This window comes from Podarcis gaigeae, assembly GCF_964106915.1.
Source record: "Podarcis gaigeae genome assembly, chromosome: 9".
Taxonomy (NCBI): Eukaryota; Metazoa; Chordata; class Lepidosauria; order Squamata; family Lacertidae; genus Podarcis; species Podarcis gaigeae.
In genome coordinates this window covers 45152367-45180317 of record NC_139685.1, presented here as the reverse complement: position 1 = coordinate 45180317, position 27951 = coordinate 45152367, and the positions used below count along the sequence as shown (strand labels likewise).

Here is a 27951-nt window from a genome sequence, read left to right as displayed (position 1 = left end):
GGGCAAAAAGCAACCATGCTGGCCCATTAAGAAGATCTCCAAAATCCATGAGTCAAAAAGGAGCAGCTGCTTGAACCATACCAAATCTGCCTTATTTGCAACTAAGTGACTTCACATCAATGGCAATGTTTTTGTTCTGGTGCATTGAATAAGGATGCTAGTTCAGTATTTAAATATTATAGACTACTTTTAAAGGAGAAAAAAATGGTTCAGAGGCAAATAGCTTCATTCATGTAATGCTTTATTTTCATAACACAGTTTAAAGCAAGTACATTTTTTGCACCAGAAACATTATCCCTACTTCCTTGTACATGCATTCATCATATTCATAAAAAACCTCATTCATAACACAGAAAGTGCAACTTTCATTCATGTAAACTTTTCTTTACAGTTATCCATAGTTTTAGAAGTCATTTGTAAAATCTATGGATGTCAATAAGGCTCATCGTTCTAGTAACTTATTTTATGTCATCAAGTACTCAGTACGGCATACATGTTAAAATAGTATGGAATTGCCTGTCAATTATATGCAGGTCTCTTACCACACCACAAAATGTGGTCTCATCTGAGGAGCAAAGAGCTACCACACCAGGCCACACGGAAACATCTGGATCCATAGTTTCAAATAAACCAGGAGCGTTTCTTTTTGCAAGAAGCTTAAAGTGAGTAGCAGCTATTTTGAAAACAACATTTAGTTATAATACAATACAAAAATTTCACACATCATACAGGAATATAGAGAGAATAATTTTTGAAACACATTTCATAAAGCAAAACAGATCCTAATTGAAAACTGTGAGAAGGCAGTCCTCTTTTGCAGGACTGTAGAAATTAATGTTCTATTGCAGGTGTGGATCCATCTTGGAAAATGCATATTTCAATATGACAGCTATGCCAAAATGGCAGCTCTCTCATTTCTGTATATAAATATCTATATATCATATATGGGAATTTCTGTAGCTGAGGTCAATATATTAGTATGGAAACGTTAAATGCACAACAATAAACAGAAGTGGATCTACATATTGTACTGTAATGTGTACTATTTCAATATAAACAAGCTACACACTAGCAGAGTTTATATGCACCACTAAGCTGTAATTTGTTTAGCTTAATTGTAATTTGTACCTCTAAACACACCCCCATCAATAAACCTGAATATGAAATCATGGTTTAGCAAATCTCATCTTGTGCTGACTGATTTTACATGACATCAAAACCCACTATCCTGGTTTAATTATGGTTTGTTTTGGCACATCACCCCACACACTTGCCTTGCCACAAAAGCACAAGGCAAGGTCAGCACCAGCAGCCAACTTCTCATCAGCAAGACACAGCCGGATCTGTTGAAAAAAACTATGGTTAAAATAGACAATGGCTTAACATTATGTGCAAGAACAACCTAAGTTACAGTTGGCTTCAGTTTACTAAAATGGAAATTTAAAAACTGACAGAGAACAGAGTAATCCAAACCCCCAATCTGTCCTTGCACCTAGCCCTGCCCCACCAGCCTCTATCAGTGGGGGACATTTGCCATAGACAGTAAGGAGTGCTCTAGTGTGCCTGTCCAAGTGGTTGGCAGGCAGTAACTACCTTGAGTGTTATTGCTGCTGACAGTAGACAGAACTCCCCCAAATGGGATGTCTCTGGCAGGGCTGGGCCAGCATAGGATCTGCTGGCTCTGGCGTGGACCCTTCTGCCTTCATATGATGGTGACAGGCCCAGTCCAGGTATCTTCAGCGCAACATGGGAGCAAAAGGGCATTTTTCTCCCTCCTCCCTCCCCACCATACCTTTTCAACTTTTCAGTTCAAGTGCTGTTAAAGGCGGCATTGGCTGCACTGCTGCATCAAGCCCTGACTAGCGGGGCAGGATCGCACCCTAAATCATTTAAAGCTGTAACTGGTTGGCAGGTGGGTGTGGTTTTTGAAAATGGCCTCACAGGACAAACCTGGCCTGTTGGCATGAACTTTCCTACCCCTGCTGTAACAGAACTAGGCAAGCAAAGGCACTGAAGCACTTAAAAGTTCAATTCTAGTTACGACATACTGTACAGAAATACGGCAGGTGCTCTTTTAATATATACATTGAAGAGTTCAAGAATTCTACATTATGAAATATTCACCAGGTGTTAGGCTTGTGTTTACAAGACAGAAAACCGTATCAAATTCAGTCATTTCCTTTGCAGTTTTCATATTTCAGTCTGGATTGCTTGCAATAGGTTTTCATTGTGCGTTTTTTCCCCCTGGCAAGCACAGTTCAACAGCTTGAGACATGGGTCTCGTTTCTAAAAATTGTGACTTCAGCCCTGATAATAGGTATCAAATATTACCCCTATTCACTAGCATAGAGAAGACGCAGACTGCAGCTATGTCCTTGCCTCCAAATAAGACCATCTCATTAGCAGGTCAGCATGCAGTGATTAAAACATCCTCCCAAATGGAAGAATTTGGGAGTAAACATCTGGATAAATAGTGCTGCCTCATCCACAAAATGACTTGCAGATTATAAAACAAACTGTACTGCAAACTGAAACCTTGTTGGAACTAAAGTTATGTGAATGCCTTATCGATGTCCATACTTTTTCCATAAGAATTTTCTTTCTACTGACAACTGTAACACCTATCACATCTTACAAGTGCATGGGATCTTCTTAGAGCATCACATGTATCCCTTCTGATGACTTCAATAATAGTGTGTTACAGCTATAGGACAGCTACATTGGCATTCACTGTACATATAGCAAAATGTTTAAACCGTTTGCTACTAATGTCCCTCAGCTAAAGAACTCTTGCTGCTGAATTTGCCTGCTCCTTCATCACCTATGCAAGTTGCTCCACAAGTGAAGGCTGTGCATTCTTGCTACCTGAACACCATCGTCCACAGTAGTTATTACCTGAACATGTACAACGCAATCTACATTCCAAGTAGCTGAAATAACTCCTCTTTGTGGAAGTCCTCAAATTCTGCAAGTTCTTTGGCACAACAAACTGGAAGGACCAACATGCTAAGTTCAGCACCAATTTGCTCCTTTGCAGCTAAGCAAACCCTTTTGTCTAGATAAAAAATTGTTAAGCTGAACTATTGTGGATTTTTTTTAGGCGAGTGTGGCGTTGACTCTCATGAGAGTTTGCTAAAATTGATTGCTGCTCATTAACTTCCTTTTGTGTCCAAGTTCCTTTAACTTGTTCCTTCCAGCTTACCGTTTTACTTCAATGCATATTTGTGCTCCAGACTTCTTTGAAGAATTTTCCCCACTCCACCATGATTTTTGCAACTTTTGCCAATAAATGTCTCAAGATGGCACATCAGCATTTTCAAATTCTGAGCTATAATATAACCCAAATTATATGTATTATTAGCATTATTTGTAAGGAAGCACAAACTGCCATCATTTGGATCCTGACATAGGATATACAATCATAATATATGGGAATCTACTACTGAAGTGTTAGCAAAAATATCTAAATCACCCCATAACTTTGACATTAAAAACTCACTTTTATGGGAAGAATGAACATACATTTTAACAACAACAAGAATCTATAGTCTGGTGTCTGCACAGCATTTGAATACCCATAAAACACTGGGAAACTGTAACAAAACTGTCATTCAACATTTAACCCTATGGCAGCTAACATTGCTAATATTCCAGAGAAATCTCCTGTCATATACAGGGAGTGCAAGTCGAAAATCCCTTTAAAACTAAGTTCTGAAACTTACATACTTATGTTTCCTGCAGAAAGATTGCATTGAATTTGTACAGAAAAATCTCAAATTCCAAGCCATATGACTGACTTCCAGCAAGACATATCTCAAGAGAACAAACTAAAATCAGTAATACCACCAAGGAAATATACAATGGCCTATTACAAGCTTCCCCAAATGTTTTCCACTATAATGGCTATGCTGGCTGAGGCAGATTTATTTTTTAAACAAAATTTATACACCACTTAAAGGTAAAGGTAAAGGTACCCCTGCCCGTACGGGCCAGTCTTGACAGACTCTGGGGTTGTGCGCCCATCTCACTCAAGAGGCCAGGGGCCAGTGCTGTCCGGAGACACTTTCGGGTCACGTGGCCAGCGTGACATCGCTGCTCTGGCGAGCCAGAGCCGCACACAGAAACGCCGTTTACCTTCCCGCTGGTAAGCGGTCCCTATTTATCTACTTGCACCCGGGGGTGCTTTCGAACTGCTAGGTTGGCAGGCGCTGGGACCGAGCAGCGGGAGCGCACCCCGCCGCAGGGATTCGAACCGCCGACCTTTCGATCGGCAAGTCCTAGGCGCTGAGGCTTTAACCCACAGCGCCACCTGCGTCCCATACACCACTTACCCAAATAAAATTTCTAAGCGATTTATGAAGAGCAATTAAAAAGTAACTATTAGAAAGAAACATTAGAAACAAATTGAAATTAATGGAAGTTTTATTCCAAAACAACTAAAAGGCACCAAGCTGAGAAGGCTGGCTTATTAAAATGAGCAATTACCTTTTTAATAGTCATAATCATACAAATTACAAACACTGGAAAAGTTAAAGATTTTATCTAAGTTACTGTGTATAATAGTGATTATCACTACCCACATATTCTATACTTGATCCCAGTTTTCCAAATAGCTTGCAAAAGAAATGGGAATCATTTTAGGGTTCTCATAATTATTCAGTAATGACTTTTTATTGGTTCCTGTTTCTGAGGCATGGTAAATCCTCACCTTCTTACTCCTAATGTGGTCTATCTAAGTCTTCATCACACTTGAGTCCCCAGATTTTTAGTCTACAGCTTCCATATCACTGACCATTGGCTAAGCTGCCTGGGTATGATGGGAGCTGTTGCCCAATAGCATCCAAGGACTGACCGTTGAAGAACTCTGGTCTGTATAAGTTGTTTCTTATGACAATTTCCAGAATAAACTAATTTGGTGTCTTTTGCATTATGTTCCTTGGAGGATTATGTAATCAACAAGTATATTAAACACCAGTAATAAAATATGTTAAAACTGCTCACAAATGAACCTCATGAACCTCAAAATCAAAAGCCAATATACCTTCTCATATGCAATACTAAAACTTTTGGATCAAAACAGAAGAAAAGACTAGGAGGTTTGCAAGTCTGCCATCTTAGAATCCATGCATTTTCTAAAATGGCTGCATACCTGAAGCTGGCTGTAACACTGTCTACAATCCTGCAGAAGTTGACCTTTTTATTTGCCTTCTGGCACCCCAACAAATATTGTTTCACTTATTGTTGACATTGGATGTTAAATAACAGGAAGCAGAGTTTATAAGAGTCAGGGGTGTCTCTTATATGTTAATGTTAATAAATGTTAATAAAGTATATGAACATTTGATGATAAAAATGCAAAAGCTTTATATATGTTCCTTATCACCCTGATGCCTCCTTTATTGTAAGATAAATTCTGCTTAAATTTAAATGTATTTTAAAATGTTCCATCTGCTTGTTTAAACTTCTACACTGTGCTTTTTAAAAAACAAAGTTACTAGTGTAAGTCTTCACTGCCATAAAAATAATGTGCATACAGCTATGATATATATACTTGTACAGTTAAAAAACAACACAAAAACACAAAAAACAAACCCAACTTCCTGCACATGATTTTATGGCTTGGATATTTCATTGCTTTTAAACTGATAATATCACAGCCCACCCACACCTCCGCATAGAAGTTTTTAAAATTACTGTGTGCTCATTTTGGTTTTTGATTAAAAATTATAATGCTGCAGAAATTCTAATGTTCAAAATCTTTAATTTATGCAAGCATGCTCTTCAGATAGTAAGTTAGCTTTTCCAAACAACAGTACTATTGCTTTTAACATAGCTAGGGCCAATTTACCATGGACATAAAGATTAAAATATTTTTGCACAATTCTACCTTCCTGGTGATAATGACACCCAGTTTTCAATGCTCTACTGCAAGTGGCTTGAGCACATTTTAGTTTTTGGGAGGAGGGGGAGAAAGTTTGCAAAGAAGCATGTAATACTATAATCAGTAAAAGGGGAAAACTTAGTTATTAACCCATTACCAAAGACTGATTTCACCAGATCAGTGACAGGCAATGAAGAATGCATAGACTAAGTTTAGCTTGCTTGGGTATTTCCATTAAAGACTACTTTCCCATCTTATTCAGAATAATCAACACTTTGTACAGTTGCCATATGGTATTAGCTTGGGACCGGGTGACCGGAGACGAAGTTGGCAAAACATGGACTTTGTACCTAGCTATATGTGCAATAAAAATATAAGAATATTGTCGCACTGCAGTTTGGTTGGTTACAGCCAGGGGCCACTGCAAACCACAGCACGATAGCCATTGCAGCTGCATCGGAGGGTGAGAGGGAGGGAAGCAGAGGTGGAAGCAGGCCAACCAGCAGATGGGCTAGCAGGTGGCAAGGCTAGGGGGGCAGCAAACAGGCTTCTTTCTCACGCTTCCCACAGCAGACTGGAAGAAGTGAAGGGGACAAAGTAGTGTCTTTCTTTCCTCCCCGCTGCCAGCCAATGGAGGGAGGTTGTTGAGGGAAGTGAGTGAGTGGTTCAAGTGAGTTGGGGTGTTTTGGCAAGTTGTGAGTTGGGGAAGGTCTAGGGGGAAGCAGTGGGTGGCTTTGGTGAGAAGCATAGGAGCCAACTCAATTATTTACTGCACACTGCCATTCAAATGGTGTGCGTGCACCATGTCATGTGATTGATTACGTGGGGCAGAAGAAGAGGAGGAGTTTGGATTTGATATCCCGCTTTATCACTACCCGAAGGAGTCTCAAAGCGGCTAACATTCTCCTTTCCCTTCCTCCCCCACAACAAACACTCTGTGAGGTGAGTGGGGCTGAGAGACTTCAGAAAAGTGTGACTAGCCCAAGGTCACCCAGCAGCTGCATGTGGAGGAGCGGAGACGCGAAGCCGGTTCACCAGATTACGAGTCCACCGCTCTTAACCACACCACCACACTGGCAGGGCTTACGTGGGCCTCCCAATATTTTATTCAAGTTGACACCCCTGGTGAGGGGGTTTGATGGGGATGTAGGTGGGTTTGGTGAACAAAGCAAGCTTGGCTGCAGTCCCTAGCTGTCTACGTAAGAACGTAAACAGAGAGTTGCTGGATCAAACCAAAGGTATAACTAATCCAACATCTTGTTCTCATAGTGGCCAATCAGATGCCTTTGAGATCACATACATGGGAGGAAGCACATTGCCTCTGACAGGACAGGCAGAACACAGCCATTGTGACTAGCAGCCATTGATAGCCTTATCCTTCATGAATTTGTCTAATCCCCTTTTAATGCCATAGAAGTTAATGGCCACCTCTACATCTTGTGCGAGGTAATTCCATAGTTTAACTATATGCTCTGTGAAGAAGTCCTGTCTGTATTGAATCTTCAAAGTTCCAGCTTCACTGGATGGCCCCTGGTTCAAGATTTACAAGAAAGAAAAACTCCCTATCCGCTTTCTCTAAGCCATGCATAATCTAATACACCTCTGCTTTGCTCTTCCCCGTTATTGGCCTGTTCTCTAAACTAAAAAAAGCCCCAAAGGGTGTAATCTTTCCTCACAGGGGAGGTTCCCTTTTCCGAAACATCTTCCACCTCTACAGTGTTCCTTTTGAGGCAACACAGCCAGAAATGCACACGGTATTTCAAGTGTGTTCACACCACAAATATGTAGAACAGCATTATGATATTAGCAGTTTTATTTTAACTCCTTTCTCTTATCATCCCTACCATGGAACTCACTTTCCCCCCACAGCTGCTGTCCACTGGATCACTACTGTTACTGAGCTATCAGCTTTGACCCCAAAGTCTTGTTCCTGGTTAGTTCACTGCCAGGTAGGAATACTTCTAAACTAGATTAAGTTCAGAAGCCTCTGTGTCAGGAGACAAAAGCAGAAGATAATCATGGTTATTGGGAAGCAAAGATGATGTTTCCATCTTGCACGTTAATAATATGTTTGAAACAGACAACAGCAGCCGTTAAAAAATGATTATTGGTGCTTGCTACAGGACTTTTTATGGGTATAACAAAATATTCTGTACTCTAAGATCCTAAAATAGACACACACACTATTCCATTAGGAGCAGTAGGAACTATCTTCTGAATGCAGTAGATGGTGTGCACAGAAATTTCTTGGTAGAAGTCACAGGAGATACCAAGTCACAGTCTGTAAAGCAAAGGGTAGAGTTCACTCAAGTGCTCTCTTCCCCCAATCAATATGTGAAAAATAATTTAAAAACCTATAGCAGCTGCTACCCTCAAGCACACATAAGGACATAAGTTATCAAGTGACTGTGAGAAAAATGATCATGTTTAACTTCGTTCATGTGAAGCATCACAACATTTAGATTACCGGTAATTCTATGCCCACTCACATTGAACTGACTTTCCTCAACATGCAGGTAGCTCCCTGTACATATTACATACACAATTTCTGATCACTTGCAGGAGAAAAGTCTGCAGGCAAGAAGATGATGATTGTGTTCTATATTGAAACCCAGTAAGTTGCCTTGACTTGGTTTTCCAAACCTAGTTCTAGCATATTTTCTCAGTTTTACTTCTGTAGGCTAACTTAGGTAAAGGTAAAGGTACCCCTGCCCATACGGGCCAGTCGTGTCCGACTCTAGGGTTGTGCGCCCATCTCACTTAAGAGGCCGGGGGCCAGCGCTGTCCGAAGACACTTCCGGGTCACGTGGCCAGCGTGACAAGCTGCATCTGGAGAGCCAGTGCAGCACACGGAAACGCCGTTTACCTTCCCACTAGTAAGCAGTCCCTGTTTATCTACTTGCACCCGGGGGTGCTTTCAAACTGCTATGTTGGCAGGCGCTGGGACCGAGCAGCGGGAGCGCACCCCGCCGCGGGGATTCGAACCGCTGACCATACGATCGGCAAGTCCTAGGCGCTGAGGTTTTACCCACAGCGCCACCCGCGTCCCTCGTAAGCTAACTTCCCACCCCCTAATTCATAAGGTTGATAGAATACGATGCACTTACAAGACAGTAGTTGATATTTCTCTCCCTCTGTTTTAAAAAAGTGAAGAACATGATTCATTGCAGGGGGCTAACAGATGCCCCTCCCAATCCACAACCCTGGACGTTCTGTGCTCCCTTTTGGCGATTTGGTGCATTCACAAAAACAGTCCACCCAGAAACAAACACACACACATGCACTTTGCTGGCTACATTTTTCTCCTGTGCAGCAGCAGCAGCAGCCTCACCATTGTGATTGGCAAAGGCACAAGGCAGGATTCTTTGAGGGCAGGAGGTCTGAAAAATGATAAACTAGCCATCTCCCCCCTGCTCCTTGCTCCGTTTACTGCAAAACACAAACAATGAAGATAAAAATGGCTGCTACCATTTTCTTCAACAGTTATTGTAAGTACAAGTCAGTATATGTACAAGAATCTATTTTTTGTGATTGGATATTGACAAATACCATCAAACTTCACACCTCCAACAAACACAACTATAGTCTAGTTTGGCCACTGTTAAGAGAACACAATGCTGGATGAGACAGCAAAGCAATTCTTATTAGAAAGTCACCACAACTACAGGAAGATCAGCAAAACAAACAACTTCTGTGTGTCCTGTTTTGGAAAAGTATTGTGCCAATTCCAATACAACAGAGTGAGAATCCAAGCCAAATGAAGCGCCAGAGAGTAAACACTTGTCTTGCTCTTCAGATTTAAAAAGGCAAGCATTAATTCAAATAATTATTTTTGTCCTTTCTTTTGTCCTTTCTCTAAGTGCTATTATTGCCAATATTGTCAAACCATGTGTTTTGTGGGGTGGGCTTTCCCTAGAAGTAACATTAATAAATTCATCATTTTTCTGAATGCAAGGTCAGACTGCGCACAAACCACAGAAAGGGCAAGACCTCTCCGAATAGGATTCTCATATGTATGCATCAATGTATGACTAAGCCTTGCATTAAGACAAAAGGTTAAAGCCAGCGGAGAAGGAAGCTGAACAACAGTTGTCAAGTATCCAAAAGGCTGCCATAAAGCAGAAAAATAACAATTTCACACAAAAATATGTGGGGTTAAACTTGCCGCAGAGCAGTTTCAGCTTGACTTATCAGCCAATATTTCCTATTTCTCAAAACAGGCAATGGAGCTGGCAAGACAGCTGCAGAATTTACTTCCCTATATGGGTTTTTAAATGCAATGATGAGTATTAGTCAAATGTGGTTTATGTCTACAGTCACATTGATTCAACAAGTATCAGCAGAGTTTTCCAAGGTACTGTAACTCTTTTCACAACTTTGTCGCTGCTTTTTAAAATGAAACGTGAACCAAATGGAGCTTTCCAGAATTATCCCCATCCCTCACCTTAAGAGACCATGCAGATTCTTTAGCAGAACTTTCAACAAACTGGTAACCTCAGATGTTGTTGGACCACAGCTCCCTTCAGCCCCAGCCAGTTTGGCTAATGGTCAGAAATGATGGAAGTTACATTCAAAACCATCTGAAGAGCTCAGGGCTGGGAAAGGCTGTTCTAGCTCAATATTCACATCTCCTAGAAAAGAACTCTCTTTACTAGTAAGAAAGTGCTCGGCTTAAGTGTTAGCACTTCACATGAACAGCAAACTGCTTCTGAAGAAGAATTAAAATAAAAATCACAAGCAATACCAAAAATCATGAAGTGAAAATTAGCTGGAACACATCCCTATCTAAATAGACCACAGAGTGCATTGTAGTCATGCGGAGTTCAGGAGCACATAACAGAAAACATTTCTTCACTACTAGAATAGTAAATCAGTAAGAATATCCAGTAGGAATCTTTCTAGCATTTCTGCATCTTAACAGACAGCATATGCACTGTGCTCCTAAGCATGTTTATTCAGAAGCAAGTGAGCTCAATGGGGCTCTCTCAAAGTAGTATTTCAAAAGAAACTCCATGCAGGCAAACTCAGGAAGGATATTACAAGTAGACCACGCTTCCTCTCAGATGGAGTAATTTCACTGAAACAATACCCAAATAGTGGTCTATCAACTTGAATAGTATTTCTCTACTAACAGCAATTAATGTTGTGCTTAAGTGCTTGTGCATTTGCAAAACAGACTTTTCCTCTTCTGTTTGCACCAATTTGTAGAAGCAGCATTATAACATTTCAGCCTTTTTTCAGTTCACTTCTATAAGTGAGGATCAGTTCAACCTCAAAAAGCCCAGCTGAGCCAATCAAACCTCATCTGTGTTAGCTATTTGCTATAATTGAGGGAGCTAAAAAATACATTCTATAGAGTAAAAAGCTGGGAGTGCCACCAAAGCTTCCATTCACTGCTCTTTTGCTATGAAATCACATAAACTGCTTTTGATTTACTCATTTAAAAAACAAATCTAAAAAACAACCAAACTTAGTAAATTGCCCAAAACATTTTGGAGGAAACCATCCTTGTTTAGTTTGGGAAGGAAAAACTTACTAGACCCTCTGAGAAAGGTTTCTACCAATGTGCAATTTACTATTTTATTTTATAGATTTCATTGCAATTTTGAGGCTTGCCTTTTCTTCTCTTGTATTTGGTGCTTCCCGTTCCTTTTTCCCTCTCTCTATAAGAGGATGTTCAGTGTGCAGGTAACAAACATACACAAGGGAATTTTCCCATAGGAGAAACTAAAAGTGTAATCCAATATATGTCTACTCAAAAGTAAGCTGTACAACAAGGCTTACTCCCAGATAAATAGCCACAAGACTGCAGCCTGAGAGCCATTTCCCCCCATAGGAGTATGTGCACATTTTTCTAGTTACAAGCATTTTTAAGCAAGTGATCCACTAACACTGCAGATACTGATAAATCTGTTTTAAAAGGTAAGTGTCAGTACTGCTTGAAAGCTCTTTTCTTTCATTATAATATTGTGTCACCACAGTTAAATGCTAGTTAAGAACAATAAAATGTATTTATTTTCTAATTTCCAAAAAGCTATTTGACATGACATGTTCTACAGCAGAAATTGGGGTTTTTGCTATTAACCTTTAAATTACTCGTTTTCTTCCAGTTATTTGTTTACCTATGTATCAAAATAAATCTACCCTGATGGATTCCCACCCAACCATTTAGAGACAGGAAAGGGGGTGAAAAAGAAAAGGAAAAAAGTTTAGCAAGCAAAAAAACCTCATGGTACAACCTTGATTCACTTATTTTTATGCTGATTATAATCATCAGCATATCTTTATAAATTACTCTTTCACATTTCAACTTTATGTTTAAAAAAGTCATCTAGAAATTACCCAGGTGTGAACATCATAATTAAAATCATACTAGCTCTGGTTTTCATAGGCACATTTCTTAAAACAGTTTGTCCGCAGAGCCATAAAAACCCACATTGTTGTTTAAACCTCTGTGCAGTCTCCTAAAAGTGTTTGTCTTTTAGCGAAATGACAGTGTTAAGAGAGGGAATCTACAAAGGACAGCCTTCTGTGCACCAAAGATAGAAATTGTTCTAAAGCAATATTCTCAAAGGTTTTTTGAGAGCAAAAATTATGCTCCTTTTCTAGAATATTAAAAACAGCACAGTTCTATTACCATCACAAAATGGCATGTGTACAAAATGCAGCTGCACAATAACTACTAGGTATTTTTTGGGGGGGGGGGAGGGAGGACTCCAAACACCCTATTCCCCCCCCCTTCCTAGAATTTGGCAACTTTGCATATGATACAGAATGGTTGCCAAATAATGACACTGCTTTGTATGGCATATTGAATAGTTTTTTTTACAACACTAGCTGAGTTTTTAAAAATTGCTTGAACTTAAAGGTTAAAACTTGTTATTAGGGAAAATAAACCCTCTCTGGCACGGAGTGAAGGGTTGCAGGACAGCCATAGACAAACCCTGGCTGTCCTGGTTTTCAGTATCAGTATCAAGGGTAGTGCATAGATCCATTGTGAGGAGGGAAGCTGTACGTTTGTCACTTCTTCTGAGTAGCCTGGAAGGCTTTCAGTTCCACCTGATACCAGCCTGGAGCTTCCGGCCCATTTTGTCCAATGGGATTGTGGTCGTATCCATAAGCCACTGTTAATTCTTCATCCTTCTCAACAGCCCTAATAGTGCGGATACATTTAATCAACCCAAAACGAGGATGAACAAACCTAGAAAGGAAGGAAGCATACGCAGTCAGAAAAAGGAAACTCAGCAAGCCCAAACGATGTATTCATTTTCTTGAAAGCTTTACATATATCCTGTGTGTTTTTTAGATATAGGTGACGCAGCACTACCAGAGAACACTATAGGAGTGTTGCTGACCACTTTTTTTTCTGCAGCAAAATATTCATATCGTAAAACCTTCATTGGCATCACATACAACATCCAAAACAAATCAATAGAGAATGGCCACTTCCCCAGCGGCACAAAACATTTGCTAAAAGAAAGGAGGCAGAGCAGTCTATCGTCACATCTCTTGGTCTCCAGGGAGATCAGACGTCTGCAGTGTATTGCAACGACAAAAAACCAAATAGAGATATTTAGCCAGCAGCAAAATATTGTTAAATAGCAACAACAAAAGTTTTGGAAAAAGTTACAGTTAAGCAGTCCGTCCACTGTGGATAACACAGGAGAGTGGATGGGACTAAGAACAGAGGGCAGCGGAAACAGCTCTCTTGACTCATAGTAGGGCCACTGCTGAATGCAGAGGCAAAACTATGAAGATACACCTCAGCATCTTCTTCAACGAAAAATCCTGCCACCTACCTCTGAGCAAAATGTTTGTGGCTCATGCAGGATTTTCCACTTAGATAAGGGGTGCCTAACCTTTTCTGGACAGAGGGTTGTATTCACCTATTATCAACCCTCGGGAGTCACATGTTAACGTGGGTACCAACAAAGCACACAACTGGGCGCAGTTAATGAGTCTGCCTTCCAAAAGGGTCTCCCAAAAGCAATTCTACACCATTTAAAATAATTTGTCTTCATTCATTAAATTCGGTTAAAAACCATTTAATTTAAAAAAATGGTAGGTTTTTTTTAGGAGGAGGGCCCCAAAAAATCTTCAGGAGTGGGTGGTCAGGGCTAGCCACCCCTGACTCAGAGCATGATGGATAAGTGCCATTTTCCAGGAATGCTTCCCTTGCTTTCAACTGTATTTTTCATCAGTTTTTCCCACCCACTTGATATAGTGCTGTGGTTGCAGTGATCCTTTGATATCATCTGCTATCGCATTGGCAGATACAGTTCTGACACCTGAAAAGCAGCACCTTCATAAAGCACAAGTTTAATACTTACGAGTCATAGACACTATTTGGTGTGAAAGAATGATTTGCCTTGTGCCCCAATGAGGCACAGTATTTGGCTGCGTGGTTGTAGGGTTCCGGTACATCTATGACTGTTTCGTCATCAAGGGATATTGTGTTTCCATTCAGAGCCCAGTCCCTGCCATCCACCTAAAACAGACATTGTTGCAGTGTCAACTTTGGGTTTTTGTCAGACTGAAGATACAATGCAGATTTTTCTTGTGTTATATGCTTTAAAGGAGAGAGAGACCAGTGGTATTTAATTACGCTTGCAAGTACAGTCATACCTCAGGTTAAAGACGCTTCGGGTTAAATCTTTTCAGGTTGCATCCTACAGCAAACTGGAAGCACCAGAAAGCGTTACTTCTGGGTTTCGCCGCTTGCACAGACGTGCAAAATGACGTCATGTGCATGCGCAGAAGCTGTGAATTGCGACCTGCACGTGCGCAAACGCAGGTTGCGTTCCTTTCAGGTTGCAAATGGGCTTCTGGAATGGATCCTGTTCGCAACCAGAGGTACCACTGTACTCTATTAGGAAACAAATTTAAGAGAAGGAAAACATGCCACTCCAATAGTCCTGACCATAGTAAGTTGCCTTAACTTCTTGCCCTTTCTGCTTCATTACCTCTACACAATAAAAATCAGTTTTACAGCAGACTTGTGGCATACCTACTGAAATCTGTAATCGAGTAAACAAAATCATCCTTAATTTTCTAAGGCTTGCTGGACTGATATTAAAGAAACTGAGAAGCAAGATACACTTTTAACAAGACAATTCTCTGTAGAGAACCTTTGGAGATCCCATAATGACTACAGGATCCTTGACCATGCATTACATGACACTTTTTTTACCTAATTCTGATGAATACTGAAGCATTTTTGAAATAACAAGGTGAACAAGCAACAAAAATGTTTCCAAAAAGGAAGTGTTTCAGAAGTAGCAATGAAAAGTTCTCACTTCACTTTACCTCCTGGTGTGTAATTCGTACGCCATTGTAAAAGGACATAACTGTGCCAGCCTCAGCAGATACTTTAGTAAATAACCCTTCTCCTGCGCTGGAAATGAGAGATGCATCTACATATACCCTGATGAAAGGAAAGAGTAAAAAGAAGGTACAGTGTCATTATTACTACTCTGTAATACACTAATATTTTTAGAAAACTATTTTATTAGTTTATGTAAATTTAAGATCATTAATTTTGGGCCATGGGAAGAAATACTAGCACAGGTGTCAAATGTGACAAAGCCTCTGTGTTTAGAAAAAAGGAGAAGTGTATCAGCGCTTTGTCCAACAAAATGCAGAGTCCCATCAAGTTTCTGTCCCTGCCAAATCCTGATTATGTATATTGAAGATCACCTTCTGAACAGCCAAAGAAAAGTATTGCAATGTTTTTTGGGGCGGGGAGTGGGTGGAGAAACAGTTATTTGTAGCCACTGAGAGATATAGAATTATTAATCTGAAAGCACCAGAAGCCCCTTTCCTGGAAGGTTACACCCAGGTATTTAAAGGTTGCTACCTGTTCTATTGAGCGATTGTCTATTCTCCATTTGTGACTGAGAGATATATATACTGAGAGATATATTAAACAAAGAAATACTTTAGTACAGTATCACAGTTTTTCACTACTGTACTTAAAAATTCATTTAAAAATCACTTTTAGAAGAAATATAAAAGTTTCCTCCTAATAGTTACAGATTTTTCATACCAATTCATGTTTTTAGGAAAACATTTCAATTCAATTAAGCTCATGCAAGATAACCATCAAATTAATGAGCTAATATGATGTCATTTGCACACAAGTAGTTCTGTTTGCAATTCAAAGGAATAAAGTGTTGCTGAATGCTGTCTTAAAATGCAAAGCAGAACAACTAAATTGTTTCTTTGCAAATATTTACGAAAGGGGGCAAAATGATACACATAAATTATTCTACCTCTCCGATTCATAAGGATCAGGAAGAAGTGCATTTGTAGAAATGCAAGATGAAGTAGATTTATCAAAACTGTATACTGGGCCTAAAAACAAAGCAAAACAAAACAAAAAAGTACACAAATTAACGGACAATCAAGATGAAGATGCAGGTCTCTCTCTTATTAAAGTGTTATGCATTCAACACACCATAAGGAAATTAAGTTTTTAAAACAAGACAGCAAAGATGTTGTATTTAGGTCTGTCTACTATATAATAAAACAGTGCTCTGCATATTTTTTTTTCACCATTTTCATTTCTCCTCAAAACTGCAAGCAGTATTCAGTCACCTTTGTAACAAATATGAGTTCAGGTTTATACATGCTAGAAATAATGTTTCCCAACAGTGCTTTAACATTATATTTCCCCCCTGAATATGTAAAGCCAAGTTAAAAATGCATGCACCCCACATCAACGATATGTGGTCAGTGCATATTATCACCAACACTTTTCCTTAACAAAATCAAAAGCAGCAGCAATTGATTTAGACCCGGGACCCAATTTCATTACCTTTTACCAAAGGAAGTGGAAAGTAAAATGTGTCTCAACTGATAAATGGTATTTATACTTTGCATACCAGGTCCAAATTCAAAATGTAATGTGAAGCAACCCTAAACTACTATCCCTTATATTTCTTCTGGCTCCGAGTGTACAACCCGCTCCAATCCATTTTGTCAACACACCATAGCAGCTCTAATTTTAGTAATTCTATCTTGCAGAGTGGAGGGCATTGGCACAAGAACAAAATTGGAGCAATGTGAAAAAAGAAAAAAACTGAAAGCATTGTTTGCTCAAAGTTATCTTCAAAATGGTGTGTGGAAGCCATGCTACACAACACCATTTTGCACATCAAGGAGAACTTACTGCCTGGCAGCACTTCAAATTGTGGCTTCCCCTCTTCTATGGATACAAGAGTTGCCAGCTTTGCTTCCAACATTTCACCATCTATGAAGTGTCCATAATAGGCCATCTTCCCATCAGGGTACACATAGGCTATCTTCTCGCCAGTCATCTCTCCCTCTTCATTAACTTCTCCAACCAGATGACCACCATCCTGAATGAGAAGCATTAATAGTGGTACAATAAATGCTGCACCTTTTTAAGAGGGAAATGTTTACGTGTGCACACACATTTTTGAAAACTTTCAATAGCAACACAGATATTGCACTGCATCCAACTAACTTTTTTCTCAGAGAAGACCCATTGAAATTAATGGACCAAAGCTAATCATGTCAATGAGTCTACCCCAGGTATAATTTAGATGGATACCACCCAAAAGTAACAACTGTGCTAATCAAAATACATCTATAATATTTTTGTTTCATAGGTACCAGCTGCAGCTTAGGTTCTTTAAACCTCACTTCCTGCTGCCTCTTATCTTTTGCTACCCTGTACAGATCTCAGTGAGTTGTGTTTATTCCAGCAATCCAGTTCTGCTATAACAAAGCCCTGTAAAAAAACCAGGGTATTTCTACAAAAAAGGGGGTGAGGACTCTTCTAAACAAATTGCAGCCAAATTAACCATAAACCAAGTAAAATAACTGAACAGCATTCTTTAGCTCTTCAATCCATAAACAGATAGATGGATAAATAAATAACTTGCAGAGGAAATGTTTTTTGGGGGGTTTGTGAACCAAAGATAAAAATCCTAAGAGGCTTGTTGGAGATACATTACAGCTTCATCTCAAAGATTGTGACAGCCTGTTCACTATTTTATTGAAAAGCACAGAACAGACACTTCTCTGAACAGGTTCTTTGCATCTCTAGTCATGCCTAGTAAGTTATATATATTTTTTTAACTTCCCAAGATTATCCAGTTAAATGCTGATATTTATAAACACACATTTTACACAGAAGTCACCTTGACCTCCCTCCTTTGGGGGGCTGGGGGCTGGGGAGGACAGCAAAAATATAGATGTTTAAAAGCACACTGAATCCTTTTTTCTGGCTTCCGAGTACAGAACATTTTGTTACAGCAGACTGATGTCTAAAGCATGTACATAGTTACTATTCAGTATTTATTTAGGCAAAGTGTCACTAGCTTGAGTGGCCTGAATAGAGCTATTCATTTGTGAAAGCCAGAAGCAACCCTGCTATAATGGTTCTAAATTAAAGACAGTAGAGAACTATGTTCAGCAAAGTATTTATGAAGAAAAGCACCTCTCTTAGAATGGAAAGTAAAACCCACAAAGCCCCCCACAGGTTTGACTTAAATCTTTAAAAAGATGCACATGGCTGAGAAAGGCACATGGTGCGTTTTACTCTCATGTACACAGTTTGCACACAGCAGCAACTTGTGGAAGGCAAATGTATCTTACCATGCTGCATCTGCATCCAAATTATGAGAAGCCACAACCACCACAAGTGTGAAAAGGATTGCTAGGATTCTGGCAGGCTGACAAATCACAACCCTTTGCGCTCCTTTGCAGGTGGAAGTTATGCAGCCCAGCTGCCTCTCTCAACAACGCAACAGGATTTGTCTTCCCCATGTGTCAGATATCACTTCATCTCCTACTTGGCTGCCACACCTCCCCATTTAGGTTTATAACTCATTTCCCACCTTGCGTATTTGAAAAAGTCCAACGTACTTACAGGGTAGTATATCCAACAAATCCCACATCGAATATTATCTTTGTATTGCCCTTTGAATATCAGTCGCCCGTCAGCATCATATTCCTGGGCTGGCCCATTTAGTTCTCCATCTACGTAAGTGCCATGAAGAGCCCCTCCATCTTCATATGTATATACACCCTGGCCTTGCAGAGCATCATCCACATAATAGCCTTCTAATGTGCTGGTAACGAGAAAAGGGTAGGGCACAGGGATCAAGAGTATCTAGGTTATTTTGCGAAATGTTCTCAAAGTAAAAATGTCTCATTACCTTAAGGACACTCTCCCCACAATGCAGAACTGCTTGGGCTTCAACATCAGCCTCAGCCACTTTGCTCTCTGTACCATCATCTCAGGTAAGTGAGCAACAGGACCTTCTTGGTAGTGGCCCAGTGACTCTAGCATTCTGTACCTGCAGAGGTCTGTCAGGCTCCCTCTCTGGTTCATTTTCATCACAAGTTGAAAACATTTCTTTTCTGGGCAGCCTTTAACATCTTGAGTTTTACTGTCACTGGCATTATATACTTGCAGATCACTGCTCATAATCTCTTTATGGAAGTGTTTAAGATGTGTGTTGCTTTTTAATTTGATTTTTAAAAAATGTTTTACTGGAGACTAAACCCCTGCTTGCTCTGCTTACCAACCCACCTGCCATTCCCCCCACATTAACACTTTAGCGCTTCCCCCTTCCCACCCCATGCAACTATTAAGCTTGATTTTCCCTCTCCCCAACCCCCTTTCTGATACCACTTCTCTCTTCTATAGTGCAATCCCACTTTGTCCCCCTGTTTTCACCTTCACCTCCATGCTTATGCCTCCCCCACCTTTTGTGCAACCTCCCTTGCACACAACCCCCCCATAACCTCATATTATGCATCTCCCATACATTGTATTGCTAAGTGCCCTTTTTAGCTTCTGCCCAATTATGAAGTCACTATCCCCTGCATTCTTCAGACTCTTTCATGTCAGTTTTCATATTCAACCCCATTCCGGTGCCACCTGCTTCCTCCTTTCTTGCACCCCCATTTTCACCATCACTCCCTTTCTACCTCCATCGCCTCCTTACTTTTCTGAACTGTCCCTTGCACACGGATTACCCCCATTTCCAGACTTCATCCTCTCTCCTGTTTACAGTCTCCCTTGTGTGCACACCCCATGCTATTACTGTATGTTTAAGGTGACTAGAACCTTAAGAGCAAGCCTGCCAGTTATCTTGCTCAGTTAGAGAAGGTTACATCTGTTGATGGATGCTGTACATATAATTACTATACTGGACATGGAGCTTTGTGTTGAAGACAACACATGGTACCAGGAGTGAAATACATTGCGGGAAGGTACTATGAAATGTTTCAGGGCTCTAATGAGGCAGCTGAGGAATGGAAGAGGGAGAAGTTTAGAACAGCTTTTTTCCCTCCCTTTCAGTGTCTCTCCCTTCTTGCTCTACTCAAACAGCATTAGCAGAGTGAACTGCAAGGGTAAGGTATGGTAGGAGACGTATTAACTTTGTCTTATTTTCACAATCATAGTCTGAGGGGGGAAACAAAGTTATAAAAATATTTGAAGTATTAAGCAAACAAAAAAAAAGCTATACCCAAAGGAATGCCTACCTTCCATCAAAGAAGAAGAACTTTCCACGGCCATTCTTCTCTCCATGCACAAAGTTTCCCTCAAATCTGTCTGTGGAGGAGTATGTGACCGTACAGAACCCGTGCGGCATCCCATCATCATCGAGTGCACCTAATAAAAATTGAAAAGAGGCCAGTGAGACCAAGATAATGATACTGCAAGAGTTCATTCAGATATACCTTCATGTGGATTGGACGTGGGGTTTTCTGCTTTAGCACAAGTTCCGATTCCTAACTCAGCCTCTGTTCCTCTACTGCTGCACAATCCTGGCTCAGACATCAGCATGGATTACTGCCCTTACCCTCCATGCTTTGGCCAAACTACTCGCTTTTAAGAAACCTTGTTTTCAGATAGCCAGCATATTTATTAACTTAATTGTTTCTTTGTCCTTCCCCTTTTTAACTTAAAACACTATTCTGGATGTGGGGGCTGAAGAACAGTTGTGCAATTGCCCTGAGAACTAGCCAGCCAGTGTTCTGCGTAGCTGGGAAGCTTCAAGAACTTATTCACACACCGACACACCAAGTACAGTACAATAGAACCATGTCAAATTCACAAAACAAAATACATGAAGAATGTACATATACAGAAACATAATGCAGTATAAAAATAAATAAGATCAGAGTGCTACAAAGTAGTATAATGCAAAATTCCAAACACCACGATGCATATACAATCATTTGTCCAAGTTCAGTCACCTCCATTTCACACAAAATTCACTACCTCAAACATTACCATGTATACAAAAACCACTCATACCCAACAATACCACAACTCACATACAAAGGGTCACTGCCAAGCATATATATATAATACACTCCTAATGTCTGAAGCACTCATGAACTCATGCCCCACTCCCATGGGACAATCTAATTCTCTTCTCCCATCTCTCACCTGAGAAGGGTCCAGATCTATACCAGAGCAGGTTTTCACCCTGAAGGGTATAGAATCATAACACATGTCTTCTGTTTTGATTTTATATTTGTTGTATCATTGAAAACAAACAAATAAATATTTAAAGAATAACATGTGTGGTACTGTACAACCTCAACATCTGATAAAGAACCATCAGCACTGGTAGCATCACCCTCACACTCAAGGTGCCCCTTAATGTCACCATCACCTCATAGAACCATAGAATTCTAGAGCTGGAAGGGACCCTCAGGATCATCTAGTCCAACGCTCTGCAATGCAGCTGTCCCATATGGGGATCGAATCTGCAATCTTGGCATTATCAGCACCATGCTCTAACCCACTGAGCGAAGCCACTAGTCCCCAAATTGTTGCAGCCAGCCAGATGCTAGGCTCTCTCCCTCTGCACCAGCAACTTGGCCTGGTTATATGTGATGAGTCAACTCCCATCATTATTTAGCGTCAGCTATAACTCAAAGTCATGCCTGACATAGTTTCCTTGACTACAGGAAATTCCATAGTCTGTATGGGCCATGCCATCAGTCTGCAGCAGAAGGAAGGGATGTAGGGCTACTCTGTCGCCCTGGTGAGGGGCCAAATCCATCGCATCTCCCTTCTCTCATCTGGCAACAGCTGTTTCGTGAAGCTGCAGCAGGAGACTCCATCAGTTCTGCTTAGAGACCAGCTGTCATCCTTTGCACTAGCAAATGCACTACAGTGAGGAGAACTACAGCTAGTTTTGCTAAAGAGCTGCTGCAGTGTTTATTAGTTGTCCTTCCCCAGTGCACAGCCTGGTCATACAAAACCAGAAACCCTAACCCCAACCTGCAGCACCACAAAACTTGGGATACATGTGAGGAATGTGTTTTGATCCACATGTATCCTATATGCTTCTCATACTTGAGACAACTGTTCGCTCATGAAATGGTTAACGTTCTTGAGGAGAAGAAATAAGAACCAATCAAGCTTCAAGCATTTTTACATGCGTTCAAATATCTGTCTTCACAGTTTGTGACAGACAGCAAAAGCACAGGCTGTTTTAGAAGACTCTTACAGGGACTCCAGTACTGTACTTGGCTGATCTGTAGGAATGGGTCGCACAAGCCATCCAAGAAAGCATAAATTGTGTAACTGTCAGTCCTCAGGCAAAGCTCACTTGTAACTTTATATCAGTCTGCAGTGGCTGAACCGAACTTGACATTTGTTCCACACAGTCTCGTTCAGACCACTGAATTATTTTTTCCATTTTGCTTTTTAGCAGGCTTGGAGTCAGCCTCTTAGGCTGTGTACACATTATCGTTTACTCTGGAACCACTGTGATCTCACCACTGGTGTCTGAACCCATGTGCAGATGGCCACAATCAGTCTCCATCCTATAGTTTATTGAGAAATACTGCTGTATGCTTTATTAATGCTGCAGCTAAGCTGGTGTGTACATCTGAGAAGGAAGATTGCACAGCAAAAGTGGCCATGGCATGGGAGCAAGAAGGGAGAGAGATTGAGAAGAAGGAAAGGAGTGATTCAAAACTTTTAGGTTAATGTGTATATAGCCTTAGTTAAGGAGCAAATTTGAAACCTTGATCAGATTTTGCTTAAAGCCTCTGGAACTCAAGATCATAACAAATACAAGATAGTAACAAGCTGGGTGGGTGAGAACAAAGGGGCCTGCAGGCAAACAAATGACACTTCCATGTCAAGGTGTAGAGATTGACGCAAGCTGCACTGATAAACTAGGGATGAGTGAGCCCAAACAGCCATGACTGTCATTCTGCTGTTTTAATCTCATCTCTGCAAATAATGATACTCACTGTTGAACTATACACACACCAGAATGTATTTCCTACCTGAGAAGGAAATAACTGAATTCTGTGTTTGCAGAAAGAGGAAAGTGTGGTGAATTGAACATTCAGAAACAACATTATTATTTTTCTTATTACAGCCAATGAAAGTCAGTAAATTATGTTTGTTCTCAAAACACACACACGCACACACACTCCTAAAGTCTTCTGCAGTAGCAGAAGGAGCAGAGTGCTTAGGACACACTTTGTAATTAATTACACTAGTGTAACGTCCTAAAACCTGTTGCATACCAGCACTACTGCAATGCCATACCACCACCATAGGCAGATATACTGCTGTTCATGTTGAAGGCTGGGGCTCTACAATAGCTCAAAATGGTTTTGAATCATTAGTAATTAAGAAGCTCACTTACACATATAAATACATATATAAATTCTCACAAATGGAAGCTTTCCTTTCCCAGCTTAAAACTGCAGCTGCAAAAAAAGAGAGTTTTGAGAGGTGAAATGATGGGGTAGGGTGGGTGGAATGGCAATCTTTAAGAGTTGGATAGGGTCACAGAAAAACAAAATTCACTCTGATATGGGCAACGTAGGGCCATTTGGTTTCTGAACTAAAAAGACACAACTGATTTTAAGAGTCTTGGTGATGTCACAAAGGCATCATTTCCCATGACTTGCATAATTATTTTATTTTGGCCCACTATTTAGATTTTTAAAAAATGAACAGAGGTTGCATAAGTGTCTATTATACCACTGGGGGGGGGGGGGGTGGAGCCTGAATCCAGCTTGAATAAGCCAACACTGCATTCACTTGCAGACAGAGATTTTGTGTATGGGGTAGGGGGATGCACAGGCATGCACACATTTGAAATAATTTCTTCTTCTGCCCCACCTGTTGTAAGGCCAGTATCAGGTTTCTTACCAGGACACTTTCAATACACCCAACTGCCCATCAACCCTTCCACATTTCCAACTCTGCTGTCACTTCTGCAATTTTGTCGCACTTCTGAATCAAATCCTGTTGACTAATAAAGCTCTCCTGGCAAGAATAGAAGACAAGGAGGAGCTGCCAGGGTCCAAACCAAATGGAAATGTTAAGGATTCCCAAATTAGTCAATGATCCCAAGGTTCATATCTACACTACAGAAAGAATGCTCAAAACATATATATATTATGTCATATATTATATGTAAGTTGTTGAAGCAAGCACCTGATAAGCTACATATTACTATAATACTTGCAATTACAAAATTCCTGTTAGGGAGAAATCCTGTTAGGGATGACATTTCTCCTGTTAGGGAGAAATGTCATCATACTAATACAAGTATTGTCCTAATAGGGCTTTAGGGATTTTTCTAATGGGCCAATATGGTTACCTTTACTTTCTGTATTCATGTGTAAGTGCTTGAAACACAAATAATTAAATATTTACAAAAGACAACATCTTTCCACAGCTCCAATCACTATGTTTTTAGATCACCAGCACTCAATACAGTATCCCACAATTTCTATCCTAAAGTTTGCCACAAGGATCTGGAGTGGAAATATAATTTCGAATTGGTAAATATTATAAATCAAAATTGAGTTTCAGCTTCAGTGCTGCTCATTTTACTTTCTGGCCCCTATGTCTTCTACCAAATCCCTCCTGTAGGCAGAACCTCTGCCTTAGCTTGCACAGTTGACTGTAACCCCAGTACAATTGTTCAAGCAGCTCTGTTCTGCTTTTATTTGTTAGAGAACAATAGAGCTCATTTTTACAGCGTTTATTTTTTTCATAGGAAAAAAAATGCTTCAAAATACAGCTGCAGTCCCACCCACAAACCGTGCACAGGCAACCCCTGCATAGGTTTCAATGGAATTTACACATAACTAGGGGCAGAATTCAATAATGAATTGAGTTACTCCTTGGAATTTAAGTGATCATTTAAATGTAGTCAACATAGGAATTAAGTCAGCGGCAGCCAAGCATACTTCACGCTGGACTAAAGAGAAAATCTCTGGCCGCCAACACCATTATAATTTCCAAATTTAATAGTGCCAGGTTTACAACATAGCTGCTCATTTGCACGCCACAAATGAAGCAGCCCATACAATACACTGCATTGATTCTACATGCCACACTAGAACTACGTGGATCCTTTCAGGACCAAAATCTATGGACACAACACAATATAGCATCTAGATCAAGGGAAGTAATAGTGCCACTGTATTCTGCTCTGGTCAGACCACACCTGGAGTACTGTGTCCACTTCTGGGCACCACCGTTCAAGAAGGACACTGACAAACTGGAACGTGTCCAGAGGAGGGCAACCAAAATGGTCAAAGGCCTGGAAACGATGCCTTATGAGGAACGGCTAAGGGAGCTGGGCATGTTTAGCCTGGAGAAGAGGAGGTTAAGGGGTGATATGATAGCCATGCTCAAATATATAAAAGGATGTCACATAGAGGAGGGAGAAAGGTTGTTTTCTGCTGCTCCAGAGAAGCGGACACGGAGCAATGGTTCCAAACTACAAGAAAGAAGATTCCACCTAAACATTAGGAAGAACTTCCTGACAGTAAGAGCTGTTTGACAGTGGAATTTGCTGCCAAGGAGTGTGGTGGAGTCTCCTTCTTTGGAGGTCTTTAAGCAGAGGCTTGACAACCATATGTCAGGAGTGCTCTGATGGTGTTTCCTGCTTGGCAGGGGGTTGGACTCAATGGCCCTTGTGGTCTCTTCCAACTCTGTGATTCTATGATTCTACAATACTATTTCCAGGAGTAGTGTTCAAAGACGAATATCCAAAGTTGAAAAACTATGCCACTGTCCAGAAAGATTAAAGGGGAAAAAACCCCGAACATCTATCTACCCTTTCTAACAATTTCCAAGTGATACACATTTTAATATTTTCCATAGATGTGGATCTATAATATTATTGAATGGCCAAAAAGCAGGAAATTAAGAAACCAGGGCACTAAAGCTAGTCAAGCTTTGCCATTTTAGCCATGCATCTTTTCACATTTCATAAAGCCCCAGATCAATAAATCAAGCAATGATAGCATCATGAAAAGGCTCAACTTTCATTAAGCCTTTGTGGTTGCTGAAAACATTTTTGACAATACAAATTGTAATTACATTGCTAGAATGCATTATAGGTGGGCCTGACTTTGAAAGACAGTTTCAGCTGGTGCAGAAAATGCTGCTAGATTATTAATAGGAACCAAACATATATAACGTTGGTTCTGGCATGACTGCACTGGCTTCTGGGCTGAATTCAAGGCTCAGGACCTTGCAGAACATCTCTACCCATATGAGTCTGTCTGGAGGCCTTTCTGCAAGTGTCCCCTTGCAGGAATACAGAAGCTGTTAGAGGGTCTTCTCAGTAGTGACTCCCCTATTTATGCAATGCTCTCCCTAGGAAGGCCCACTTGGAACTAAGATGGTCATATTATCAGAGGCAGGCAAAAACTATTATTTACTCCCAGGCATTTTATTGTTGGTGTTTTCTCATCTCCTGCAGGGGTGGGGTTGTTTTTCACCCAGTTTGTTGTTTTTAATATTATAGTGGTACAAGTGGCTGAATATCTTAACTTTTTAGATACTTATGTGTCTTTAGAGTAGGCTTGGATTTTATTGCATGTACTTTTCTGTATCCTTTTGATGAAAGTGGCCTTAAGACCCTTGTGGTGAAACACAATTAATGAATAATTTAATTATTATCCTTAGAACAGAGAAAGATTGTGCAAGCATTCACATATTTTCAACACTCGGTCAGATTGTGGAAAGACCCCCACTGGCCCCTCAATCACACATTTACCTAGGAGTGGGGAACCTGTAGCCTTCCAAATGTTGAACTACAACTCCCATCATTCCTGTGGGCTGCTGCTTAGGAGAGCTGTTGCCCCACAACATCTGGAAGACCACAGGTCTCCTCCCCATCTCAGAATAAAGAGTCCCAGTGATTCTAATAAAACTTGGTAACAACAGGAAGACCTGACATGCTCTCTCCGCACCTATCACGCATCTCCTGGAGGAAGAGGAAGAGCACCAGCGCTTGCAGACCGGGATGGGGCAGCTATTTCTGTCTGAGCTTATTTGGGAGGGCAGCTCGCTCCGCGCTTCTTCGCGCGATTGGCTTCCCTCAAAGCTGCAGTCGAGGCCGAGCCACGCGCCTCCGGCCAACTTCCAAGCTCCGGGCTCGCGGCAGCCTGCCTCGCGCGCTTGCTCTCCTCCTCCTCCTCCTCCCGAGGTCTCCCCGCTCCCTCGTGTCCCACGAAGGAGAAGAGCAACCAGCCCGCCAAACCACCGCAACAAAAGCGGGAGAAAGGCGGCGGCGAGAAAGGCACCATATTTGCCCTCACGAAAGGCGGCGGCGGCGGCGGCGGCAAGGGCTCCTCGGAACCGTCACGACGCGGAGATGCGCGAAGCCCCGTCGCAAAAAGGCGCCTCGGAGACCCCCGTCCCTGCTCTCCCTCGCCCCCGCCCCAAGACGCTGTGCCCGCCTCCCCTCAGGCCTAAGGGACGCAGTTACCCTCGACGGTCTCTTCCAGCGTCTCCTCGTCACTGTCCATGGCTCAGCGCGGAGAGACGACTTCCTTGGCTCGGCTGGCCCTGCTCGGGAGCGCGCCCGCCGCGCTCTCGTCTGCGTCCCGGCGCTCGGCCGAAGAGGGCGGCTGGCTGCCGCTGTGTGCCCCCGAGAGCCCACGAAGGCGAGCGAGGGGCCGCCACCCCGCAGCAGAGTGCCTGCGTCGCCGCCCGCTTGCTCGTCTCCCCACGCTCGGCGCTTTGTTATAGAGCAGCTGATCCGCTGACATCACCCTGGGCTGGGGCTGCTCCC

General features: G+C 41.3%; 1 protein-coding gene across 2 annotated transcripts; it reads right to left on the bottom strand.

Annotated features, from left to right (window-relative positions):
• Positions 1 to 224: 224 nt before the first annotated feature.
• Positions 225 to 27773, bottom strand: SETD7 (SET domain containing 7, histone lysine methyltransferase). 2 transcript variants are annotated; one of them, XM_083755922.1, is made up of 10 exons: positions 27646 to 27773; positions 20405 to 20534; positions 18780 to 18981; positions 17052 to 17241; positions 16153 to 16234; positions 15188 to 15305; positions 14212 to 14369; positions 4328 to 13082; positions 3077 to 3951; positions 225 to 3006 (listed from the first exon to the last, which is right to left on the bottom strand). In XM_083755922.1, the coding sequence occupies exons 1-8, from the start codon at positions 27683 to 27685 to the stop codon at positions 12902 to 12904; spliced, it is 1101 nt and encodes a 366-aa protein (XP_083612048.1). In that variant the 5' UTR covers positions 27686 to 27773; the 3' UTR covers positions 225 to 3006; positions 3077 to 3951; positions 4328 to 12901. The 2 variants fall into 2 exon arrangements, with proteins under 2 accessions (XP_083612048.1, XP_083612047.1); XM_083755921.1 differs by having other exon boundaries at positions 225 to 3951.
• Between the last annotated feature and the right edge of the window lie 178 nt (positions 27774 to 27951).

Excerpts from the sequence above, each read along its gene's own strand:
- SETD7 (XM_083755921.1), bottom strand. The coding sequence starts at position 27,685 with ATGGACAGTGACGAGGAGACGCTGGAAGAGACCGTCGAGG. Across the intron at positions 18,982-20,404 it reads TTCTTCTTCTTTGATGGAAG|CACATTAGAAGGCTATTATG; the intron begins GTAGGCATTCCT and ends TCTCGTTACCAG. Across the intron at positions 15,306-16,152 it reads GATCCTTATGAATCGGAGAG|GGTATATGTAGATGCATCTC; the intron begins GTAGAATAATTT and ends TCCTTTCATCAG.